At 41.8% G+C, this 23,402-nt stretch overlaps 1 protein-coding gene across 1 annotated transcript in view; it reads left to right on the top strand.

The window, feature by feature from the left end:
- Window positions 1-23,402, top strand: part of ROR2 (receptor tyrosine kinase like orphan receptor 2) — a 154,562-nt gene that overhangs the window by 108,698 nt on the left and 22,462 nt on the right. The window contains exons 3-4 of the mRNA XM_040580624.1: window positions 6,386-6,673; window positions 7,748-7,778. Coding sequence (XP_040436558.1) covers window positions 6,386-6,673; window positions 7,748-7,778 — 319 coding nt within the window. The remainder of the gene's footprint in view (window positions 1-6,385; window positions 6,674-7,747; window positions 7,779-23,402) is intronic.

A 23,402-nucleotide genomic window follows, 5' to 3' on the forward strand; every position in this document is an offset into this window, starting at 1 on the left:
CAATGCAGAAATAAAAAGGAATAAAAATTGGATTATTATTACATTATCTCATATCCTTATTATCTCAGGAACACAGAAAGATGTGAAACTCAGTGTATCATACATATTTTAACAGTCCCCCTGTAAATTTTGGAAGTCACTTAAACAACCCTTGCTTTAGTTTCCACATTTGGAAAATAAGGTTGATGTTACTGTCCTGTCTTATGAGACTTCAATATTCATAAACTGTTTAGAAGTTCTGAGATTAGAAGTTGCAAATTTTTAATAATTGCTATTTATGGAGGCCATCAAGAAGCTGGTTTGAAAATTGTCAATGCATAATTATTTTAAAAATCATATAGGGAAAGAGGAGCAACAACAAAAGAATAGAAAATAAAACTGGAATTGAAAACAGCTAAGCTAAAATTAACATGATCTAAAGTAACTGAAGAGGTTTAAAATATTTTTTTAGAATGAACTTCAAAATCACAGCTAAGATCTTAAAATAACAGAAGCAGAGCAATCATTTTATATTGTGTTCATGCCAAGAATAGCACATATGGTTTAAGCCAATAACTTGGACATCTAGGTGCCAGAATAATGTAAGTAAAACTAAGAAACATAATATGCATGTGAGGTCTCAGTGATAGTTGTACCCTTTGTGTTTTTATCTTAGTGTATATTCTAGTGCCTATCTTGATAATGATTTGACACATGCAGGAAAAGTTTATTTTTATATTCTTGCCAAAACACGCAAAATAGACCTGTCATCTTCATTTTGATTTGCTGTGGGATACTGTTTGATATATTTAGATGAAATTTATTCAATTTAAAAATATGAAGTACTGGCAACCTAACAAAGGCATTTCAAAATATGAAGGAGTTTTGCCAGAATTCATGTCAGTCATTTCCCTAAGCTGCTTTACTCATAGGATACACAGACTATGATCGTATAATACAATATATAGATTAAGTTGCATTATCCTCTCATAGGTTCTTGACAGAACAGTTTTTACTTTGTTCAAGCAAAATAAATATTAGTATTGGTTGTACACTATGTCAGAAAACATAACAAAAGAGAAGCTTAATTTAAAGCATATTTGCCTACAGCAAATGCAGAAATATCCATGAGATAGCTTTTCCCTTTGAAGTACTTTAAGCCAAGCCAAAGACCTCTAAAGGCAAAGGAAGCATTGTCCTTCATTTCAATGACTCTTGGAACCAAGCCAGAGTATAGAAAATAGTATATAACAGTAGCATCTGTGTAACACAGAAAGTTGCTGGCCATTATACTCAGATTGTTAAAAAATTGTATTTGATATCTGTGTCCCCAATGAAATATAATTGTTTATAGTATGACATTTAAAAGTTTAGTAATGCTGTTTATACTTAGAAAGCCCAAAATATTTTATATTTATGCTTTGTTTCAAAGGTATGTCAGTATTAAAACAGATCAAATCTATTCAAGTTTTAAAAATTCTAGTTGACTGTTGCTTAACAAAATAGGACACAAGTTAAATACAAGTTCTAGTGCGTTCACATTCATTTTCCTCCCTGTCCAAATGAATGTTAAGAGAGAAAGGAAACTACGTTGGAAAAAATTTGTTTTGCACATTGTTGAGGTCCCAGTTTATCTTGGGAAACAGTTCGTTTTTTCCTCCAAACCAGTGCATCGAACTGGCATCCACACAGCATTTGTGGTGTGAGGTACATCACAAAAAGTAACTGCTGATTACCACTGCAGAAATTAAGTACAAAAAGCATTCTTAAGAGCATGGTTGGTTGGTTAAATTTTCCGCTTTGTTTGAAAGATTTGCAATTATGGGTTCTCTAAAGTGGACACCAAATAACAGAGCAGCACAACAAATGGCTGCCCACTGTCATACAATCACTTCAGATTCAGTAAGTATATAAATGCCAGACTTCAGAATCATTTCTCAAAGAGGAGGCGAAAATAGGAAATAAAGACTGTACACCTCAGGGTACAGACAGAGGCAGTGGATAGGCAGTGAGTTGCCCTACTGTTCCTGAGCTGCTCTGCAAAACTTTGAAGAAAACACAAGTGCTTCAAAGTTCAGTAGGTTAAAGTATTTATTACTTGATTTGTAATAACAGGGTAATATAAAACACTGCAGAAAATGCCTATAAAATTGGCAGGAGAAATAATGAACTAAAGCCAAATTCTAACCTGCAGGAAATGAATTCAGTTACACTGACTTCAGGGGAACTGTATCTAATCACACTGGGTCTGAATTCATCCATAAATCTTTGGCATTGCTTTTGGTGGTAATAGTTTTGTTCTAGTTATTAATAGGATCTGATTCATAAATTCACACAAAATACTTTGAATTGCTTAAAAGCTATTGACCAAATTACTTCCTATGGTACCTCTGGTTTAATTGGTAAACCAGAAAGTCCCAACATGAATTTAATCTTGAGTTAATAACGTCTGTTGGTCCTAGTAAGTAAATTTAGTATTTGTTTTCATCCAAATTTACTTGAATGTGATATCCATAACTAACCTGGCTCATTAGGAAAAGTGAAATACCGGTGTTTGAGCAAGCTGTAAGCTGACCAGTGGCACAAAACCTGACCAGTAAGTAGCACAAGAACAACGTAGACCTTTCATGTACTTCTGTGTTAAGAACAAAAAGTATATCGGAGATAGAACCACCACACTACCTGACTGTCAACTTGCAGCGTTTGGGTTGACCCCACCTTTATAGAAAGCATCTTCTCTGCTTCTTTCACTTAGGAGTCAGGAGCATCTCCGAGCTGGTGTTTGTACCTCTGTGCTGGCTCTGTGCTGGAAGTGGTCTAACTTCTCAAAAAATACCTTAAACCAACTCTTTTGCTTTTCTTGTGTGAGCACATTCAGGCTGCCCCCATGATTGCTGAATCACAGACCCATGGAACCACACAACAGCCCAGGTTGGGAAGGACCTTAAAAGATCATCTGGCCGAACTTTTTTAGGGAAAGGGAGCCTAGACAAGATCATCTAACACCCTGTCTGATGGCACCTTGAAAACCTCCAGTAACGAGGACTCATCTGCATCTCTGGAGAGGTCATTTTCCAGTGAATGGTTGTTTTCACTGCAAAAAATTTAGTTCTATTGAGATGAAACCTCTCTTGATGCAGCTTGTAGCCATTGCCTCTTGTCTTCTCCATGTGGCTTCTTGAGCTCCATCCACCCACACCCCCCCACCCCCACCCCCACCCCCGAACCTTCTATTCTTCAGGGAGAAAAGACCTAACTCCTTCAAGTCTTTCCTCATAAGGCAGGCTCTCCAGATTTTCAGTCATCTTCATGGCCCTCCTTTGGACACTCTCCAGACTTTCTGTGTCATTTTTGAATTTTGGGAACTAGAATTGGACTCCAAGTGTGGCCGGACAAGCACTGAGTACATTGCGATGATCATGTCTCTATGTCTGCTAGCTAGCAATGCCCTTGTGGACACAGCCCGGGATCTGGTTTGCCTTTGTTGCCGCAGCAGCTCTTTTCGGACTCGTGTTGAGCTTGTTGTCCACCAGGACGCCCAGCTCCCTTTCAGCAAGGCTACTCCTCAGCCACACAGATCCTAAGCCTGTACTGGGCTCTTTGGTTATCCTGGTGCAGGTGCAGGACTTTGGACGCATCTTTGAAACTCCATGCAGTTCTTGCTTGCCCTTCTTTCAGCCTGTCCAGGTCTCTAAGATGGCTCTTCCTTCTGCCCACATCACCACCCAGTTTAGCCTCATCAGCAAACAGGCTGCTTTCAATCTCATCTTCCAAGACATTTATGAAGATGTTGAACAGTGTGGGGCCCCGTATTGATCCCTGAAGGACCTTGCTTGTGACAGTCTGCCAGCCTGAGTAAAAAACATTGATCATCACCCTCTGAGCATGGCCTGTGAGCCAATTTCCCACCCATTTTGCAGACTGTACATCCAATTTGCCACCGTTGCTTGAGTTGGTGCTTTCATGGTCCCACACTGGGGCTCCACTCCTCTTCCACCCGACATCTCAAAGCCATTACCATGACTAGATGTCCTTGACTTCCTCAATGCTCCAGTTGTTTTGCTAAAATTTGAAGAATTTTCCAGCTTTTCCACCCCTTTTCATAAATTAATTCTGACTCAAGCAGTATTATTGAGTATGAGAACTCTTTTGAACATAATTCAAATAAATGCAAACTTACTTCTCCTCCTGACTGTATACTCTGCTTTAATCATGCTGATGAGAATAAACTCCATACAGATTAAGAAAAAGTGGCAAAATAATGAGCTAAGAGTGAAATAGCCATGGAAATTCCTTTTCTAACATGTGGCAGGATTGATCATACTTTCTTTCTTGCTGCTACTAATACTTACATATGTAAAAATGTTGGCTTAAGTAATAGTTTTAATCAGTTGCTTCTATTCCCTGTATCAACAAGATAATTTGCTGGTTTTCTGTTCCCTGCCAGAATGTTACCCTAGCAATTCTAATTCTGAAACGTAACTGGAAACCACAACAAATGACACTGTTGTGGCATGACATTGCAGAAGGCTTCTTCTTCCTTTCTTATCAGACATTTGAAAAAAGTATTTGTTTTCTGTCAAAATGTTCTAAAGTCAGCTAAAGATTTGTAGACTAACAATAGGGAAAACTAATCTAAAATTACATGCAGACTACTTCATTATTTTATGTGGAAAAAGGATGACAAATAATTTTCCTTTAAGTTTCCAATGTCATGTGGCGTTTATAGGTATTTACTCATAGAATCATAGAATGATTTGGATTGGAAGGGACCTTAAAAATAATTTAGTTCTAACCTCCCTGCCATGGGCAGGGATTTACTTCATTTTCTGTTTAGTGACATACTAAATTCACACTTGTCTACATTGTATTTTCATGTTATTCATTAAAGCAGCATTTCTTTTGGAAGTTCAATGGTAGGGAACAAGATAATATTCAAGAAAACCCAGTTTTCCAGCAAAATCTGGCTTTGTGGACTCTTTATATTACGATTTTTCCAGTGTTTTCCTCTCCATTGCTATACCTAGCCATTACAGAGTAACTGATTTTCATGATCATGTCAAAAGTAAGTCAAAGCAGCGCATCATTGTTTTTTAAGTACTTCAGCAATTAGACTGCAAATGTTACCATTGCATTGCTGGTGTTAGATTCCTGCACAGTAATATGCTATTTCCTCATTAAACAACTGTAAAATAATCTAGCTGATAGGAAATGGCACATGTAGACATCCATCAGTTATTTGATATTTGAATCTAGATGACATAAAAATGTAACGTAATATGAAGTATTCCTGATGCTCTATGTCTCAATGGTATAAATTCATCAAAACAAACATGAGTATGACAGCTAGATATTTTTCTTACTTGTTTTGACAATTGCATTATTATTTCAATGGAATTACATGCTTCCAAGCTTTCAATGTGTGATGTATGTCAGTTGCAAGACTCCTAACACCAAATTAAATTTAAAACAATAACAGACTGAAGATTGGATTGTCAATTTTTTACAATAGTCTTCCATCAATTATTTTTTTTTATCTTTTTATCACTTGAGATCACCAATACAGCATACATGCTTCTTGACAAGCCCCTTGCTTTTAGCAAACCACAAATTAGTGCTTTTAGATTCCATTTATAAAACTAAACCCATGAAACCGGATTACTTGATATCCATACAGACCTTTCTTTGTCCAATTTAGCACTACTTTAAGATTTGACATGAAAAATGGCAGTCTATAATCAATTTAAAAGTGCCCTCTGTATCACAGGTTACTTCTACAGTTGAGGCATACTTTCTTTAAATTGAATGTGAGACTTGCCATCTTTGAAGTTTGATTGTAAGGAAAACCTATCTGAATCAGGTTCATCTTAAGATTTCTTGTCAGTTGAGTATCTGGCAAGTCAAATTAATACCTAAAAGTAACTTTTCCAGTTTTAGTTATTTTTAAAGACAAATATATGACCATGTAAGAAGATTAAGTGGTAAAATTATAATGATATTCTAATATGGCTGCAACTGGGATTACTTTTTTATGGAATAGGGGTGTATTTTTTTGTTACAGAACTAACTGTTTCGCAAGAGACATAGAAATGGAGCAGAAAAAATCATTACTGCTTTCAGAATAGGTGTCCACAAAGGGAGTTAGGATTGTAATGGTATTAATTCATGCTTGACCTTCTAAACTGCATATCTACTTGCAGACAAACATGAAGCCAATCATGAAAGACGAATCAGACTGTGATGTTATGGTGTCACTAGGACAGAGAATTGCACATTTTTTTTTTAGTATATGCTTGAAAGAAAACTGAATCCATTTCCAAGACCCTCTCTCAAAAATGTGCATTTGAGCAGCCTTTTATCACAACCAAAGTGAAGTCTGATCTTTTCTGACCTTTTACCCTCTTAGGTTACTTTCTGACCTTTTTGGAACCAGTAAACAATATCACTGTAGTCCAGGGGCAAACAGCAATCCTGCACTGCAAGGTAGCAGGAAATCCATCTCCAAATGTGAGATGGCTAAAAAATGACGCTCCAGTGGTTCAGGAACCAAGACGGATCATCATCAGAAAAACAGATTATGGTTCACGTCTGAGAATCCAGGATCTGGATACCACGGACACAGGATACTACCAGTGCGTGGCTTCAAATGGGATGAAGACAATAACTGCAACAGGAGTGTTGTTCGTAAGGCTTGGTGAGTTCCTGGTTTTTATAATTACTCAGATGGCTTTATAGACTAGGTATTAGTTTTCACAGTAGCATAATGAGAAATGAATTTGATGTTTTAAGAAGAATTCTCAACACAAAAGGAAATAAATAAAGCCATTGCCTGGGGCCTCTCCCCCAGTGCAGAACTTCTCGGTTGAACTCAATACTCATTTACTGGTAATAAAAGAAAGTAAATACAGATGGAAAGGTCTGTAAATACATAGTGAAGAAAAAAATTTAAAGAAGTGCCAGTATAAAGTACAAAAAGGTAACATTTCATTGCCTGGAGTTTTCACTGTACTGCTCAACTCAGTCCGTAAAGAAACCTAAAGGAAACAATGAGAAGCAGTTTTCTACGTGATATTCATAGTGCTGGCCCCATCCTTGTGAAATATCACATCTGTACTGTTAAGTGAAGCTTGGCCTCAAATTCTGTCCTTTGACAGATGAAGGTACACCGCACCTTTCAAGAAGCAGTTATATTGCATTTTGGAGACTTAATCGTCCAGCCTGGAAGGCAAGCTTTTATTTAGTTTGCTTCTGAAGCAGTGGGGAAGAAAATTCTAGAGACATATTCCTAAAATTTATTCTGATTTTATAATGAAAATAGCTAACTCCACAGTTTAGTTTGTAAGTGATTCATTAAGTGCTGGGTATTGGACCTTGTCCCTGCTGTGACAAAGGTTGAGAGCATGCCTGTGTCATACCATAAACTCTGATAGTAAGGCTCTCGGGTGGGGCTTATTAAGAGGTAATTGATGTGTGAAGATAACACATTGTCTTTTTAACAGCCTGTGTTTTTATGGTGGGAGATATTTAATAACAAAAGTTAAGTCCACTCAAGTTGCTGCCTGACCAGGCAGAAGATTCATGTGATTTTTATTTGTGGCTTTGAAAATAGCAATATATGATTATGTGCAGGAATGCAGAGGGTTTTGTTTGAATCTTGAGACAAACCTTCCTTAAAGAGTTGGTTTCTTTTAGATTGCTATTGACTTTTCTTATGCTGTTGTCCTTGAGCCAAACTTGCCAGTAATGTTTGTTTGGTTTATGTTTACAGGTCCAACAAACAGCCCGAATCACAATCTTCAGTAAGTACTTTTTGAAAAATTACTTAATGCACTCTGGCCAACTTTGTTCTGTAAGAATTTAGTTCATAAGCTCAGTGAACACTGCCTGAAACCACAGTGTGCTTGCTAAAAAATATCTAATTTGATTGAAAACTCACAGACTGGATGAAGCTTTTTGCAGATGGGGATAACACTCTGTTACAGTGGCTTTTGGTTTGATCAAATTTTCTTGAGCAACTTCTGCTTTCTTATTTTGTATTTTAGACAAGCAAAATACCACAAAGGCATGATGTTTGAACAGTACCTGTTTACAGGGCAAGTAGGGGGTGGAAGAGTGGTTAAAAATGAACGGACAAAATGCTTAGGTTGCTGTGGTTATAAATTGACCCATGTTATATTATTATAGTTTGAAAGGTCAGATAAAACAGGACTAGAATCCTGTCTTTGAGTAGCTAGGTAAAACCTGTTTGTTAATGTCATTTGGACTTCGGTAGTGATTTGGTGATTTTTGTTAGGTGCCTGGGCTTACTTGCTGATCCAGTCATAATGATGAAAATAGATTAACTCTTTTTCACCATCATTGCTTCATGTGTTGGTTTTAATTGAAATGTTGCATATTGTATAATTTCTTGAAGTAGGTTCTGCTGTTGGTCAAATAATGGAGTGAGGAGTACAGTCTGAGGCCATAAAATTAGTGTTGGTGGTGGACTACTTGAAACAAAGAGTAAACGCAGATTTGTAAAGATGTGGATGCTTTTCAGAAGTACACTATTAATCAGTGTTTGTGATCTCTGAACTCCCAATGGCTTAAGTGGAAACACTTTAAACAACTGCAGTGGGCTGACCACTAATCCATCCATCTTGCATATACTCACTTAGTCATCTTCCATATATAAGAATAATACCACGTGGTACACATTCTTGCATTTTACAGGCACAGAAAACGTACATTAACTTAAAGGTTTCACCAGTATAGGGATTTAACAAGTTGTCATATTTTCCTTAAAATTTATTGCTATTGAAGATTAGCTGTCCATGCCAGTACAAAAAAAGTAATCATTTTTGTAACCACTGAAAACACTTGAGAAAACTGTTATGTACCTGTTCTACAAAGCAAAATAGTGAGATACCAGGAAGTTGTCTGAACTTTTATGATATCAGAAGGCAGAGACTGGTACATGAGACAGCAAACTGAATTATGTATAGTGAAGCACTGAACTGTTCAAGGAACACTTCTCAAATGCAACTGAAGAGTAGCAGTTTCCAAGCATAAGACGAAAATCTAGGAACCAAGCTGTAGGTTGATTCCCCTTTTGTTATTGAGCAAACAATTAATCTTATTTATTTTGGTTTGCCTAGGTTTTTCCAAACCCTTCTCCTGTACTAGAGCGTTAACTTACTAATATTTTACAAATATCAACATAAATAAAAAATCAATTCCAGTTGATAAAGTGAAAAACCCAATTACTATGTGACACATATTTCTGAATTACACCACCCCCACCCCCAAGTGGAAGTGAATTAAGCTTCCTGAGCTGTCTTTCATTTTGGTTTTGCCTAGGTTTTGAATGCTTGACTACTCAAACTTTGCTGGTTTTGAACTGTAAGTTAGAATAAAGCAAAGAATATGAAAAAAAACCACCCCACCCAAACCCTGTCATTTGAATCATGACACCTCTAAGTCAGTCTTGTACCAATGGTGTCAGTGGTAGACCTGGAAACAGTAGTATGCCGTTACAGTTTTGGCCCTGCCATTAAAAGGTGAAGAATACATTGCTTGTAGATTTTGGTGGTGATTTTTTTATATTCGCTAGATTGAAGAAAAAGCTGAAACTTGAGAAAAACAAGGTCAGGTCAAAGGTCTAGTGAGGTCTTGAGGAACTAACCATATGAGGACCAGGAGCTTTCAGGGATTACAGATCTTTGCCTCATTGCGTGCCTATTCCTGTTTCAGTTTTCTCTTTCCTAGTTTACTAGGTTTTGCCTACTTTTTCAATGTTCCTATCCTTCCTTTTGATACTGTCCTTTTTTTTTTCTTTTCTTGTGCTTCACGTTTGCTGCCGTGTTCCTCTGCTCCATGCAGATCTAGTCCTTCAAATAAAATGCCATCATTTGCAGTATTACATTTTTCTTTTCAGAAACTGATTAAGTTGTTGTTTTTTTTTTGCTGAATGTTTTGTATAAAATCATGCATATCACTTTGTAAGCCAGAAAAAAGGAAACGGCAAAAAGGTGAAAGAAATACCTAACTGCTTGGAAGGAGCCCACACAGAACAAAAGGCTCTTTCTGTTTGCTGGCTGCACAGCACAGTCTTGTGTTGAGCCACCCGAGAGCCATTTCTCCTGGCATTAACGCTTCCAAAAAGACACGCTTCAGTGGAAGCGCTGAAACCTAAAACCATTGTAACTTGGTTTAAAACTATACCTAATGAATTATTAAGGGATGAAAAGCATTACCTGTGTCGATACCATCTAACAAGGTATTTTTATGAAGTCCGTGTGTTCTGCTGTAGATTTCTAGAAATTATCTACAATTAAAGATTGCCAGAGATCAGATGTGCATTATGCACTCAGACTTGCCAGCACAAAAAAGGGCCCTGACCTTCAGGCACAGAAGTTGAGAGATTTCCATAAAAAATCTAAAAGTAAAAGTTTCCAACCAAATGCATAGTCTTAAACTGGTGTGGACTGTTGAGAAGGTGGAGAGGTCTTTATTTGCTGTGAAGGTCTGTATCTGTGAAAATTTCTAGGGATTTTTCTGTAGAAAAGAAAAAGTAAAATCTATCAAAATTATTTAGCAAAAGTATTAAAATTGTTGAAAGCATTAATAGCTAGTACAAACTAATCTACAAAGGAAATAAAATCAAAACACAGTCAGAAAACTAGTTTCTGACCAGACTGCTGTCAAAGGACTGCGCAACTAGAGGACTGTTTCGCTAGAGCACAAGCTAGCAGGTTGAATCCTTTCTCTCACTGTGTAATGTAGTTGTATCATTAACATTATTAGCTTTTGCCTTTCTGAAGAGAGACATCTTGCCTGTTCAGGAAGGTACGAGTGTGTGGAAATAAAATAAATGGGTAGCGAATACTGGAGAATGTTTTTTTTTTAGCATGGTTTAAGCAATGGATGTTAATCCTTGGTGTCAAAGAGTAGGGGGGTAGAAACACTTGCCTTCCCTTCTAGATGTGTTGCTCTTACAAGACAATTTTATTCTAAGAGACAATATGTTCTCTAATGTCTTCTCTTGAATGTTCAGATTCAATTTTACCTATTGGGCAAATTTCTGTTTTGAAGCTGTTTAGATTTCTCTATTTTGTGACTCTCAAGAGTGTGACTATAGTGGTGCCACCCTGGAGGGAACTTGGGATGGAAGATATCTGACCGTTTGTTGGATCTAAGGGCTTCTGGAAAATCTGATGAGGCTTTAGCAGAAGTGAGGAAGGTACAACAAAGTACAGGCAGAAAGAAGTAGCTATAAACTCATTCCTTGCCAAGTGTAGGTGAACAGACCTGGCTCTGTTGCCAGTGCGGCACTTTTCCCCACATGACCTTTCTGCAGTCTGCTCAGGATGCCAAGAGGTGAACACCTCATTCCAGAGCCCTGTGCAGGGGGACTGGGCTTTCTAAGAAACTTTGAGAAGTCCCTGTTTCATCAAACTCACTAACATAAGTTCTGAGTTTACAGCCACTGATGCCTGTGTGCTGGACCCTTAGGAGGAGAAATAGGTGGGAAGAAACACCATCATCAAGTAGAAATCGTCATTACTCTGGGGAGGAATTTTGAGATGTTAATCATTCAGAATAAATGTGCATGTTCTCATGCCTTATTTTCTTCAGGTAGTTTGGGACAACAGTAAAAATTTTAAGATTCAGTCCATTGAAGGCAAGTGATGAAACAATTGTAGTTGAGAAAAAAACCCAGCTCTTTCAAACAATGTAAAAAAAAAAAGTCTTTAAAAACTAGTAACACATCTGAATTAAAACTCTGGTGAGGAACCGTGAGGCTGGGGTGTGCAATTTATTCTCTGTGGTCTGCATATCCCATACTTTTTATCACATAGATGAAGTGCATCTCTTCTGCGACCCCAAAGGGAACCTCCTGGATGATGTGACAGGCACTCATACAGTTTTATGGTGGGGGAAGTATGTTTTAATCATGTGACAAATTGCTTAATTATAAGAAGGGAAAGGGAATATGGGGCCCTGGGAAAGAGGGTGCAAAGGAGTAGGTCATCAGAGCACTTCACCCTGAGGCCACCTCCCTGCCCGTGGCGGGGGTCTTCCAGGTAAAAGACAGTAGCTGTGGGGGCAAATAATTTTGTAAACTGGATCTGTCTGGCAAATGAAAGGCACCCAACATCATGTTAAAAAGTAAGAATACTTTCCTTATCATCAAACAGCAGCAGCACTTGTCTCTTCCTCCTTTCCTTGGGTTGCATTGCAAATACTTTTTAGTCTCAGTGTGGTTCAGCCACTGACAACAACATTTTAAATCTTGCAGTTTACACAAAATTATCTTAAAATTCACGTAAACAGATGTTTTTATAACCAATACAAGGTTGTCTCAACTTAGAAGTTACAGTGTTTGTTCAGGCCCATGAGGACCAGGTGTTTGGTGATGGGCCTCCTCCAGAATGATATGCATGCTTTTTGTTTCATCAAAATATACACTTGGCTGAGATGACCATATTTGAAGCGCATATATATTTTTCTAAGACATTTGTGGTAACATGCTGAAGTTACAGAGTAAGCACATATTTTGTGTACTGGTTTCCTGTTTTAATCAAGAATGAAGAAGAAAGATTTTGTGATAAAAACACTGGACTATAATTTTAGAGGTCTGGATTTAATTTCCGGCTGTGCTCCTGTCTCCATGTGTGATTGCCACAACTTGTTTAACCTTTGTCTCTTCATGTTTTCTACAGCAAATGGAGATGGTCAATCTTCGGAATTTTTGTCTTCCTCTATTATGGGATCAGATTATTTCAAAATGTTTAGGATACGTTCTCTTCCCATAAAGCATGGGGTAGTTATTCCTTTTTACAAATGAGGATCTGAGGCGCAGGTTATCTCGGGCTGGTCTGCATTAAACAGCATGCATTTGCCTTGGCAGATTTCCTGGCTCCATGACAGTCCAATCTGGGGATCTGGCTGGAACATGCTGCAATTCCCTCCTAGCCCCTGTGTGTCAGTTTCCATTTTTCTTTCAAGGTTGGGGGAGAAGCTGTATTCCACCCTGGTGTGAAGTTGGGGCTCCTTTCAGGAAATTTTGACCCACAACCTTAATGGGCTTCTGGGTCTGTTGGTTCAAATGGCCTTTGACAGTTGCTCAGGCCTAGACAGGAAATTCGTAGAGGAAGGAAGGAACTGAAACCAAGGCTGCACTAAGCCATTTTACATACTCTTTTCTCTCTTATCTGTTTTAGAGTGTAATTTTTTGGTAGAGTGATTGTTTTTACTCTAGCTATCGGGGATACAACCTAGTACAGTTCATAAGTATACTGTGTCACAAAAAATAGGTAACTGAAAATTATACCCTGGTCTGTCTGGAGCTGTAGAATACAGTCAAAAGAAGCTGACCCTCTGAATTTTTTATCCTAATTTTATTTTTTTGTTTCAAAAAATACATTTTTTTTCTCATGCAAAACCCAGAATATACATAATTCAAGGTAGAGTTATGAGAGCAGTGGAAGTACTGGTTTGGGTTGCTTTGTAGCGCACTAGTTCCCAGCTTCTTTCCACACTGTGCTATTTCTTCAGCTTTAGTCTTCCACTTAAATCTTTCCTAATCACCAGTAATTAGATGATGAAATATCTAATACAGTTTATATTATTTACTGATAGAAGCAGAAATTTGGTGTGCTTACACAATTGACTCATTTTAAAAGCCAAATGTGTATTTAAACTAATATGCATAACAGCTTGAACTAGACACAAGTGTCCATATTCCTGCAACTTGTCATCTGGGGAAACTGTTGTAGATGGAAGGGAAGAACAAAGGAAAGAAGCTTGTAGGCAATAGAAAAAAAAGGGAAAAAAATTGTTGTGCTCACCAATCCATACTGTTCAGAAACCCCCCAAAACCAAAGGGAAGCCAAGCATATGTAAAGGTGATTAAGTATAGATCTCCAGGAAAGCTTTACCTTCTTTGTGCTACTGTATAAGTCAAATGCCCTTGAAACGTACAGTGTAATGCAGCTACATTGCACTGCTTTACTGAGAGAGCCTGGTTGCAAAGCCAAGAAAGTGGCCCTATGGGATTTGCCTGCTGTTGGGCAAGATTACCAAATACCTTAGGAAGAAGAAGCTATTAGTGACACTTCTGTCTACTCATACGATTAGAGCTAACTTAGGGTTAAACGTGAGAAAGCACCTTCCCACTTGTGATTAGCAGTACTGTTAAGATACTTTCAAATTAATTGGATCAAGCAGTGCAATAAATGTAATGCTTACCACTTTGCATTTATGTGGGGCTACAAATATATTATATGGGGGCTGCAGCATCCAGTACACCAAAACACAGAAACACTTCATTTCCTAAGAGCTCCATTTTCTAAAATTTAGAAATTTAGCTTGTCAGTGGATATTAAAGGAAGCTGATGGCTTCTGCAGGGAAGAAATTACCCACAGCCTGTGCACTGGGAGAGCCTGCTTCTTACTCTGCAGAGCAGTGGTTAGGTTTTTGATAGCCAGCAGGCTATCATATCAGGCAAGCTGCAAGGTGCAACTCTTAAGATGTGCAATGTACAGCGAAGAGCCAAATACAGCTCTGACTTTGTAAATATGTGACCCCAACATGCCCTCTTCCAGAAGGTTCCAGATCAGCAGCAGGTGTTTAGGTTTGGGCTGCTCAGAGAAACGATTTGTATTAAACTGCCAAAGAAGTTGCAAACTAAATAAGACATTTGTTAATCTGTATAAGGATATACGTAAATTGATATTCAAAGTAGTAATGGCCTTGGGCTTTTGGCAAGTATCTGGTGCAGCTGTTGGACATCTCTGATATAACCAGCAATCTTTAGTTTGTTTAGATTTTACTTCCTGCCTCTCTACTTCCCCTTCACTCCTTCGTTCAGTAGCTTAAATGGCTTTCAAAGCGTTTATTGCACGTTCTACAAAAGGACAGTTACATGGTCCCTGAGACTTCCTTTCAGCATTTGATGCCACATTGAGTTTAATTAGAGTTCCTTAGGATGCTGAATAGTTTCTAAGTGCATACAAGGAAAGGGTGAACATTGTAGTCAGGCATAAAGATAAAGGAACACTATTCTAATGAGAAGTAGGTAATTTAACAAAATGAGATAAAGTTGTAGTACCACACCATAAATAATACTTCCAATTTTTATGGCTTTATGGTTAATTTTCCCCTACTTTTGTGTTATATTGTTCATCATTTCCATTTGAAAGAGCAAAACAAACGAGTCATGCAACTGATTTAGTGTACTTGAAAGAAGGTGAAACATGGTAAAACCTGATTAAATTTGAACATTTCCATCCAAAACTAAATAACATTAAGATTAATAGAAGGCATTGTCTTTTTTTAAAAATGGAATGAAAGAATGAAAATGCAGTAAGGAAACCTGCTCTTTTAAATAGGTACTGCTCTCTTTAAGTTTAAAATCTGGAGTATCTGAAGTAATACTACTCTAAAAATAAAGTTGCAAAAAGCACGTCTCATCAGCAGTCTCTCTCATGCTCCTCAAAAAGGTCAATTATAAGTGTCCCATTTCTCATTTTGTTCAATCTGATAACACAGAAGAGGCAAGGATTACTTTAGGTGGGACAAAACAATATTTGATATCACAGGAAATTTTCTTCATACATATGTGTGCACCCGCATATGAATAATTTGCATCCCCCACACCCAGCAAGTTTTTCTAACAGTTCAGTTTGCAGGCCAGAAAGGTTGTTTACCCCTGCTTCACCATACTTTCCTTCAGGCTTGGAAATCAGTTTGTTTAGTTCTGTGGGTCACTGTCAGCCAGCTGACCTGCATATAGAAATCCCGTTACTTTCATCTGACTCACTTTGGCAAAATTGCCTTGCAAACACTTCATTTATTCACCTGTCTAATGCCAATAAAGTAGTTTCAAGAATGCAAAACAATGAATAGAGTAGTAAAGGAATAGAATAGAATAGAATACAATACAATAAAAGAATATAATAGAACAGAATAGAATATAATACTTCCAGTTGGTGTGGACCTACAACCATCCTCTAGTCCAACTGCCTGATGGCTCCAGGGCTGACCAAAAGTTACAGCCCATTATGAGGGGCATTGTGCAGATGACTCTGCTTAAGGCTCTGAGAGGCACGGCGCATCGAGCACCTCTCTTGGGCGCCTGTTGCAGCGTCTGACCACCCTCGCAGTAGAGGAAGGTTTCCTCTGCCACGGCTTTGGACCGTTCCACACATCCTGTTGCTGGAGTCCAGCGAGAAGAGATCAGCACCGCCCTCTCCACTTCCCCTCTTCAGGAAGCTGTGGAGAGCAATGTGGTCGCCCCTCAGCCCCCTTTTCGCCAGACTAGATGAACCCAGTGTCCTCAGCCACTTGGCATCCTTCTGCTGAGCGTCTGCCAAAGAGGGGTCCTTTGTGAGCAGAGGAGAAGCAGCTCCAGCACCAAGGCTTGATCTGGCCGAGCGGGAAGAAATCCTGTGCTGGAGGGCAGCAGCATGGTCACCTCTCCAGGGCTGCGCTCCAGTGGGGCAGCTCGCCACATGTGCCGGTGCCTGGCGTTGTCCCTCCCCAGGTGCAGGACTTGGTGCTTCCCCTTGCTGAGGTTCTTGGGAGCCCGGGCTGACGCAGAAGGCAGCACCAAGTGGTGACTCCGTGCAGGAGGAGGGATCTGGGCACCGCCGTGGCCAGGCTGCAGCCAGCAGTGCAGGCTGGTAGGGGAGCAGAGCCGCGGGACGTGGGGGCAGAGTCTGCGGTGAGGAGGAGGACAGGCCTGGGGTGGTGAGCGATGATGGGGCACAGGGTGGCCCTGGAGAGCCCCCGGCTGGAAACATCTGCCCCGGCACCAGCTGCAGAGATGGAGGCCTGGAGGTGGGCAGCACTTGCCTTTGGGGGGAGGAGTGAAGTAGTAGGTGGCACACATAGGAGAACCCCTCAGCTTTAGCTAGCATCCCACCCCTCCCAGGAAAAAAGCAATAAAGGGCAAGGACAGCAACACCACCTGCACTATTAGTAACACCAGGAGATTTTCTGGAGTTTCCGTGCATTTATTTTATTTAGATAGTTGGATTTGGGGTGCTGGGAGCTCTTGTGGGTTGGTGGATGCTCCGGCTGATGGCATGGTCCTGCTTTGGCCATCCCTCCAGAGTCACCGACGCTGTGCTGCCCTCTTGTTGGCTGGCGAGGCCTTGGAGCTGCCAGCCCTCCTCTTTGGGGGTCGCCGTGGCCCCCCAGGGGAGTGTTCACTGCCCTGGCTGGAGGTGGGTGGCCTGGGCACAGCCTCCCCTGGCTCCTCCTGGGGCTCTTCTTGCTCTGCGAGGGTGGTGACAGGGGCGGCAGGGAGGCTCCCACCAACAGCAGCAGGTGAGGTGCCAGGGAGCTCATCTAAGCTGGGTCTCCCAGGGCTGCTGGAGGGGGCTGGGCCAGGGGCAGGAGCCCCCCCTCGGGAGGCAGCAGGCTGGGGGACACCTGCGGGGCTGCCCTCCTGCCCCCCAGCAGGACTGGTGTCCTGCCAGCCCAGTGGTCTGCGGGCCTCCCCCCTGCGCCGCCGCGCAGCGACACGTGCACGCTGTTGCATGAACATCGCTGTGCGGTTCTGCAGGGAGCCCCCAGGCAGCCAGCCCATGGCCCCGTCCTCCACCGCAGCCCTCTCCTGCACCGTGCTGCCAAAGGTCTCCTCCAGCTCCTGACGGACCCAGGACTGCAGGATCTGGAAGAGCCCTGGCTGCTGCCGGAAAGAATTCAACCAGATCGGGGGTTGGAGGCCGCCCACAGGATGCCTGAGCACCCCTTCTGCAGCCCACCACTGGGGTGCCCCAGGGTGATGGAGGTCGCGGGCAGGTGGGTGTCTGGGAGCTCCTCCTGCCTGGCAGACGATGACTGGTGGTGTCAGAGGTGGTGTGATGGCATGCTCCTTGTAGTCATCGTCCGCCCGCACCGAGTGCACGATGGAGAGGACCCTCCTCTTGCAGAGGGGGCACTCGGGCTTGCTCTGAGCCCACCGCAGGATGCACGGGTAGCAGAAGCGGTGGAGGCATGTCATCACGAAGCTGGGTTCCTTGCAGCTGTCCAGGCAGATGGGACAGCGCTCCTCCAGCTCCGCGGCCATGCTCTCCACGTGCTGCGGTGGGCTGGGGGGAGCCGGGGATGGTGAGCAGCTCCCTCTCACTGGCGCTGCAGCAGCGGGTGTCACGCTAGAAAGGGAAGAGAGGCCACGGTCACTGGCTGGCCCGGGGAGGGGTGGAAGACATGCCCAGGCCCCCCCAGAAGGAAAGCCTCCCCGCTCCCCAGGGCGAGGTGTCCCCCGCCAGCTCACCTCTGCTGCTGCGAGCGCCCCTCCTGGGTGCCCCGGCTGCCTGAACCTGGCATGGCCGGGGGAAACCCTCCGACGGCTCTGGGTCGGGCACCGAGAGCTGCACGGAACAGCTCCCTGAGCACGACACCAGCACCAAGGTCTTGCTCTGCCCTCCCAACCTCGCAGACTGCTCAGCTGGAGTCTGGGCAAGAACCAGCTGGGTGAGGCTCGGCACCTGCTTATAGGCTGCCAGGGACGCGTGGTCACAATGCATCGCTGGGGACATCTCATTCCATCGCCGGGTGACATCAGAACCCGTTGCTCAGGGCCGTGGCAGCAGGCCATCCTCGCCCCCAGCACTCGCATCGCTGCAGCCCCAGCACAGGTGCCTGCGGCACTCAGTCCCCCATCTCCCGTCTTGTGCTCGGCATCGCTGTTTCACGCCAGTCACCGAGGCCATGGCTGTGTCTTCCCAGGGCCCCGTCCGGTCACTCTGGCCATGGCAGACGTCTGCAGGCTCATATGGCAAGAGGGTTCCCTCAGTAACACCTTGTGCATCCCTCGGAGGCTGCAGGGCAAAGCCCCACCGGCTGTCCCCATACCCCAGCACCGCTGGCCACCCTCTGGGCTCCCCCGGTTCCTCCCGCAGGTGGATCGAAGGCAGCAAAGGCCGCGCTTGGCTGGCTCCGGCCATGGGGCTCTTCTGCCATCTTTCTGCCCTAGCCAGAAGGTGCAAGGGTGATCCCCGCTGCTCAGCACCCACCAGGCCTCATCTGGGCGCTGCGTCCCCTTTGGGGTCCCTGAGACAGGCAGGCAAAGCGGAGGGGCTCCAGGGAGGCAAGGAGGGTCTGTGGGGCTGGGGCTGGCTCAGCATGGAGCAGGGAAGGCGTCGGGGCACCTCACAGCACAGCCCTGTGCCCACGGGGAAGGCATCAGGGGGATGGGACAGGCTCTTCCCAGCACTGCCTGGAGGGAGGGTGAGAGGCAGCGGTGTCTCCTGAGACCAGGGAGCTTCAGGCTGGAGCTAAGGAAGAAACCCCAAAATGCTTCTGAGGATCATGAAGCACTGGAGGGGGTTGCCTGGAGAGGCTGTGGGATCCCTGGGCCTGGACATCTTCAAGACCTGCGTGGCCTCAACCCAGAGCACAGCTGGCACAAGCCTGGGAAGGGATGCTCGCTCAAGTCTTGAAAGAGAAAGCATTCCCAGTGGGAAATACAGCGAAGGTTTCCAAAGGTGCAACAGGGTAGGTAGGGTAGGATGGAATAGAACAGAATAGAATAGTTATAGCTGGCAGGGACCTACAACAATAATCTATTGCAATTTCCTTGTCATTCCAGGACTGACCAAAAGTTAAAACCCATATGAAGGTCAGTGTCCAAATGCCTCTTTTTAAGGCCCTGACAGGCCCAGGGCATTGACTACCTCTCTAGGGACCCTAGAGGTATTTGACCACCCTGTTTGCAAAGAAATGATTCCTAATAGTCTGAATCTCCTCTGATGCACCATTGAACCATTCCCATGACTTCTATCGCTGGACTCCAGAGAGAAGTCAGCACCTCCCTCTCCACTTCCCCTCCTCAGGAATCTGTGGAGAGTGATGAGGTCGCCCTTCAGCCCCTTTCTCTCCAACCTAGAGAAATCTGGAGTCCTCAGCCGCTCCTCACAGGACATGCCTTCCAGCCCTTCCACCAGCTTTGTTGCCCTCTTCTGGATGCATCCAAATTCCTTAACTTCCCTTTTTAAATTGTGGCACTCAGAACTGCACACTTGAGGTGATAGTGAACCAGTGCTGATTACAGCGGGACAATCACCTCTTTTGACCACATAGTTGTACTGTATATTTGATGCTCCCCAGGATGCAGTTTGCCCTCTTGGCTGCCGGGGCACACTGCTAACGCATGTTGAGCTTGGTGTCAGCCAGCACTCCCAAACCCCTTTCTGCAGGACTACTTTCCAGCCACTCCCACTTCTACTCCTGTCTGGCGTTCCTGTGTCCCAGGTTCAGAAGCCATCATTCGTTTATTTTAGATTTCACACCACTGAGGATTGCCCGATACTTCAAGTCTACCTCCCTCTGCAAGGCCTTTTCTGCCTCGGGAGAGTCAGCAGCACCTCTCATTTTAGGATCACCAGCAAGCTTACTGGGCATTAAACCCGTGTCTCCAGATCACTGGTAAAAATATTGAGCAGAACTGGCCCTAGAATTGAACCCTGAGGATCAGTGTTGGTGACTGGCCCCCAGCCAGATGTAGCCCCATTCCGTACAGCCCCTTCAGTCCTGCTGTTCAGCCTGTTCTTTACCCAGTGCAAAATATACCTCCCCAAGGAATAGATGCAATGTTACGTCTTTTCTCCAAAATAAGAAAGAGTCTGTCTCAGCAGCAAGCAGTGTAAGAAAATAGCGTTTCACACAGGGACAGATCTTCTATGCTTTCAACAGAAGGAGTGCAGACTGTCTTCTTACTATCTTCTGTAATGGATTACAGTTTATTTCATAAAATCATAGAATCATTTAAGTGGGAAAAGACCCTTAAGATCATTGAGTCCAACCATAAAATATTATGTATTACATAAGAATATATTCTTAAGATCTTCTAAACTACCCAGGAATCTGAAACTTCCAACAAAGGCATGCTTGTAGATATGTTCTGTTAACAAAGCTAAAACTAGCTGCCTTTTGAGTCTGAGCTGCTGTGGTGACACTCCTTATCTATTGTTGGTGCCTAAGGCAGCGTGTTGATACTGTGTTTGGTAATTAACGTGAAAGAGACAACCTTAGTGAGTAACTAAGTGGGTAAAAAAGTTTAGCTGGTTTGTTTTTTGGTTCTTTTTTTTTTTTCTTTTCCTCCCAAAATTAGGTTGAGGATAAGGGAGAAAAGCAAGAATGTGTTACAAAATCAGTAGTTCCAAGACTCAAGCACTCCAGCAAAAATGTGCAATGGGTGATATGAAAGTACAGCTTTAAATTCTATGGCATTCCTACTGACAGATATATCAGTACATACAGGATCTTAGTTTTCAGGCATTAAGAACTAAATGCTGAAAGGATGAACCTGGGGAAGCATTTGATTTCCTGATTGAGTTTTGATTAATGAAGAGTTTATTAATGTTAACCCTGATTAGATTAATTTACAGAGCTGTGGTGCTGGTAGAATTGCTACTCATAAGCCTGTCAAGTTAATAATGTTTGCACAGCATCATCTGAGTGGCATCTGAAAATAAATTATAGCTCTTACTTTGGAATGTGAACTATACTGCTCTGCCTTGAGATACAATCCACTGTTGTATTATGGGAAGACTTAAATGAAAAAATATGACGTTCAGGCATTAATTGGTTATACACAGGGAAAAAAAAAATAGGAGAGCAGTCTTTGGAAGTAAGGTCTGATAAACATTCAGTAAGTGCTTTTAAGTCCAAAGGAAGAAAAATAAGGGTAAATTATCATTTGCAGATTACATGAGAGCTGGATGGATACCCAGGCATCTCAGCAGTTTTGGGTCATTCAGGGTGCTATGCCCCCAGCTCCATCAAAGTGTAGCTGCAGAGCCAAAGGTTATTCATTTCTACCTTCTTTAGTGGCTGAAGTAGAAGACTGACTGTTTACTTTTAATTCCTGAGAACTGCAGAGACTTTGATTGAAACTGGCATAGAATTTCCTGTGCAGAAAAAGCTAATTTTCCTATTTTTTGGAAAAAAAAAAAAACAACCAAAAAAACCAAAAAACAAAAACCCAAACCAAAAGACAACCAATGTTATTATGTGGAATTATGATGACACACCAGAATTATTTAATGAGTTCTGGATTCCTTAGCCATATGATGTAAACCTCAGTTTCTGGGGCCAGCTGAGTAGTGGATGGTGCTAATAATAGGCTGCTGTCTTCAGTACAGACCAGATGGAAGAGGACACACATACTTATCTATTGCCAGAAAAAATGCTGAGACACAAAAAATGTTATGTTTTGCTCCTGATTTTGAAGGACCATGTGGTCTTCTGGTGGTAGTCCCCTTTATACATTGCTGACCTGCCTCTTCCACTTCTGTAGCCCCTGCTCTTCTAGGCCCTCGGCAGACTCCTCATACCATTGCCTCAGTTAACCTTAGGCACTAGCCCTAGCAAGGATGCCAAGCAGTTTTATTTTCACACACATATCTGTAAAGCTTGCTATAGATGGGGTATTTGGGTAATGTGTATCAGCTACACTCTTGTAGGCTGGGCTGAACACATGGAGGTGGAAATGACAAAGGCTGAACAAATTTGGGTAGTTATTCATGGCAACAGCAAAAGGTACGTTCTAGCAAGTCTCAGGTGTCTGCTCAATAGCAAGGTAACATCACAAATGGCTGCTCCTTTTCTTGGTAGTGGATTTGTTTCGGGTTTTGATTTTTTTTTCTTTTTTCTAAAGAGAAAAATGGTAATTTTCTCTGGCCTTATTTTATGAAACACCTTAAACATTTCTTTTGAAGTTAAAAAAGAAAAAAGAAAAAAATGGCTTTAGATTGGAAAATATCAGCTCAAATAAATTCTACAAAGTTAAGAGCAGCTATGAAAACAACCTCTAACATTGGGAAATATTCACAAGCTAGAACTTTCTGCAACATTGCCTACAATAAGTGGTTCACATTGTACCCATAAAAAGCAACAGAGAAGCTAACAAATATTTCATATTGTTGCTTAGATTTTTTTGTAAGGAAGTAATTTCATTGATGTTTTCTGATAAACGTGATATGCTAATTTTTCCCTAAGACTGGAAAAATTATTGTGAAACTGACATCAGTATTATATCATTACAAATAGTTTATGTTTCTGTAATTTTAATAAAAATGTTTTGTGAAAGACTTTGAAGATGGAGAATTGCATGTACATGTAATTATGTAACCACTTTATAGCTGATGCTAAGATAATTTCTGGCTGGTTTACAAACCTCTCTGCTATCAGATGTGTAATATCTGTGTTAGCTGAAACTGAAAAGCCACCTTTGTTACGTTTAAAAAAAAAGAAAAAAATTATATCAGTACAGTTATTTTCATTTTTTCTTTTGCTCAGATACTTTCATAAGTGATCACATATTTAATGGCATGGTCAGTTAAAACATTTTTAATTCTGAAATATTTTTTAATTAATAATGGCTTTTAACTATTATTTTTTACAAAAATGTCTTAACCTTTTAACT

The sequence above is a fragment of the Falco naumanni genome, chromosome Z (assembly GCF_017639655.2).
Source record: "Falco naumanni isolate bFalNau1 chromosome Z, bFalNau1.pat, whole genome shotgun sequence".
Lineage (NCBI taxonomy): Eukaryota > Metazoa > Chordata > Aves > Falconiformes > Falconidae > Falco > Falco naumanni.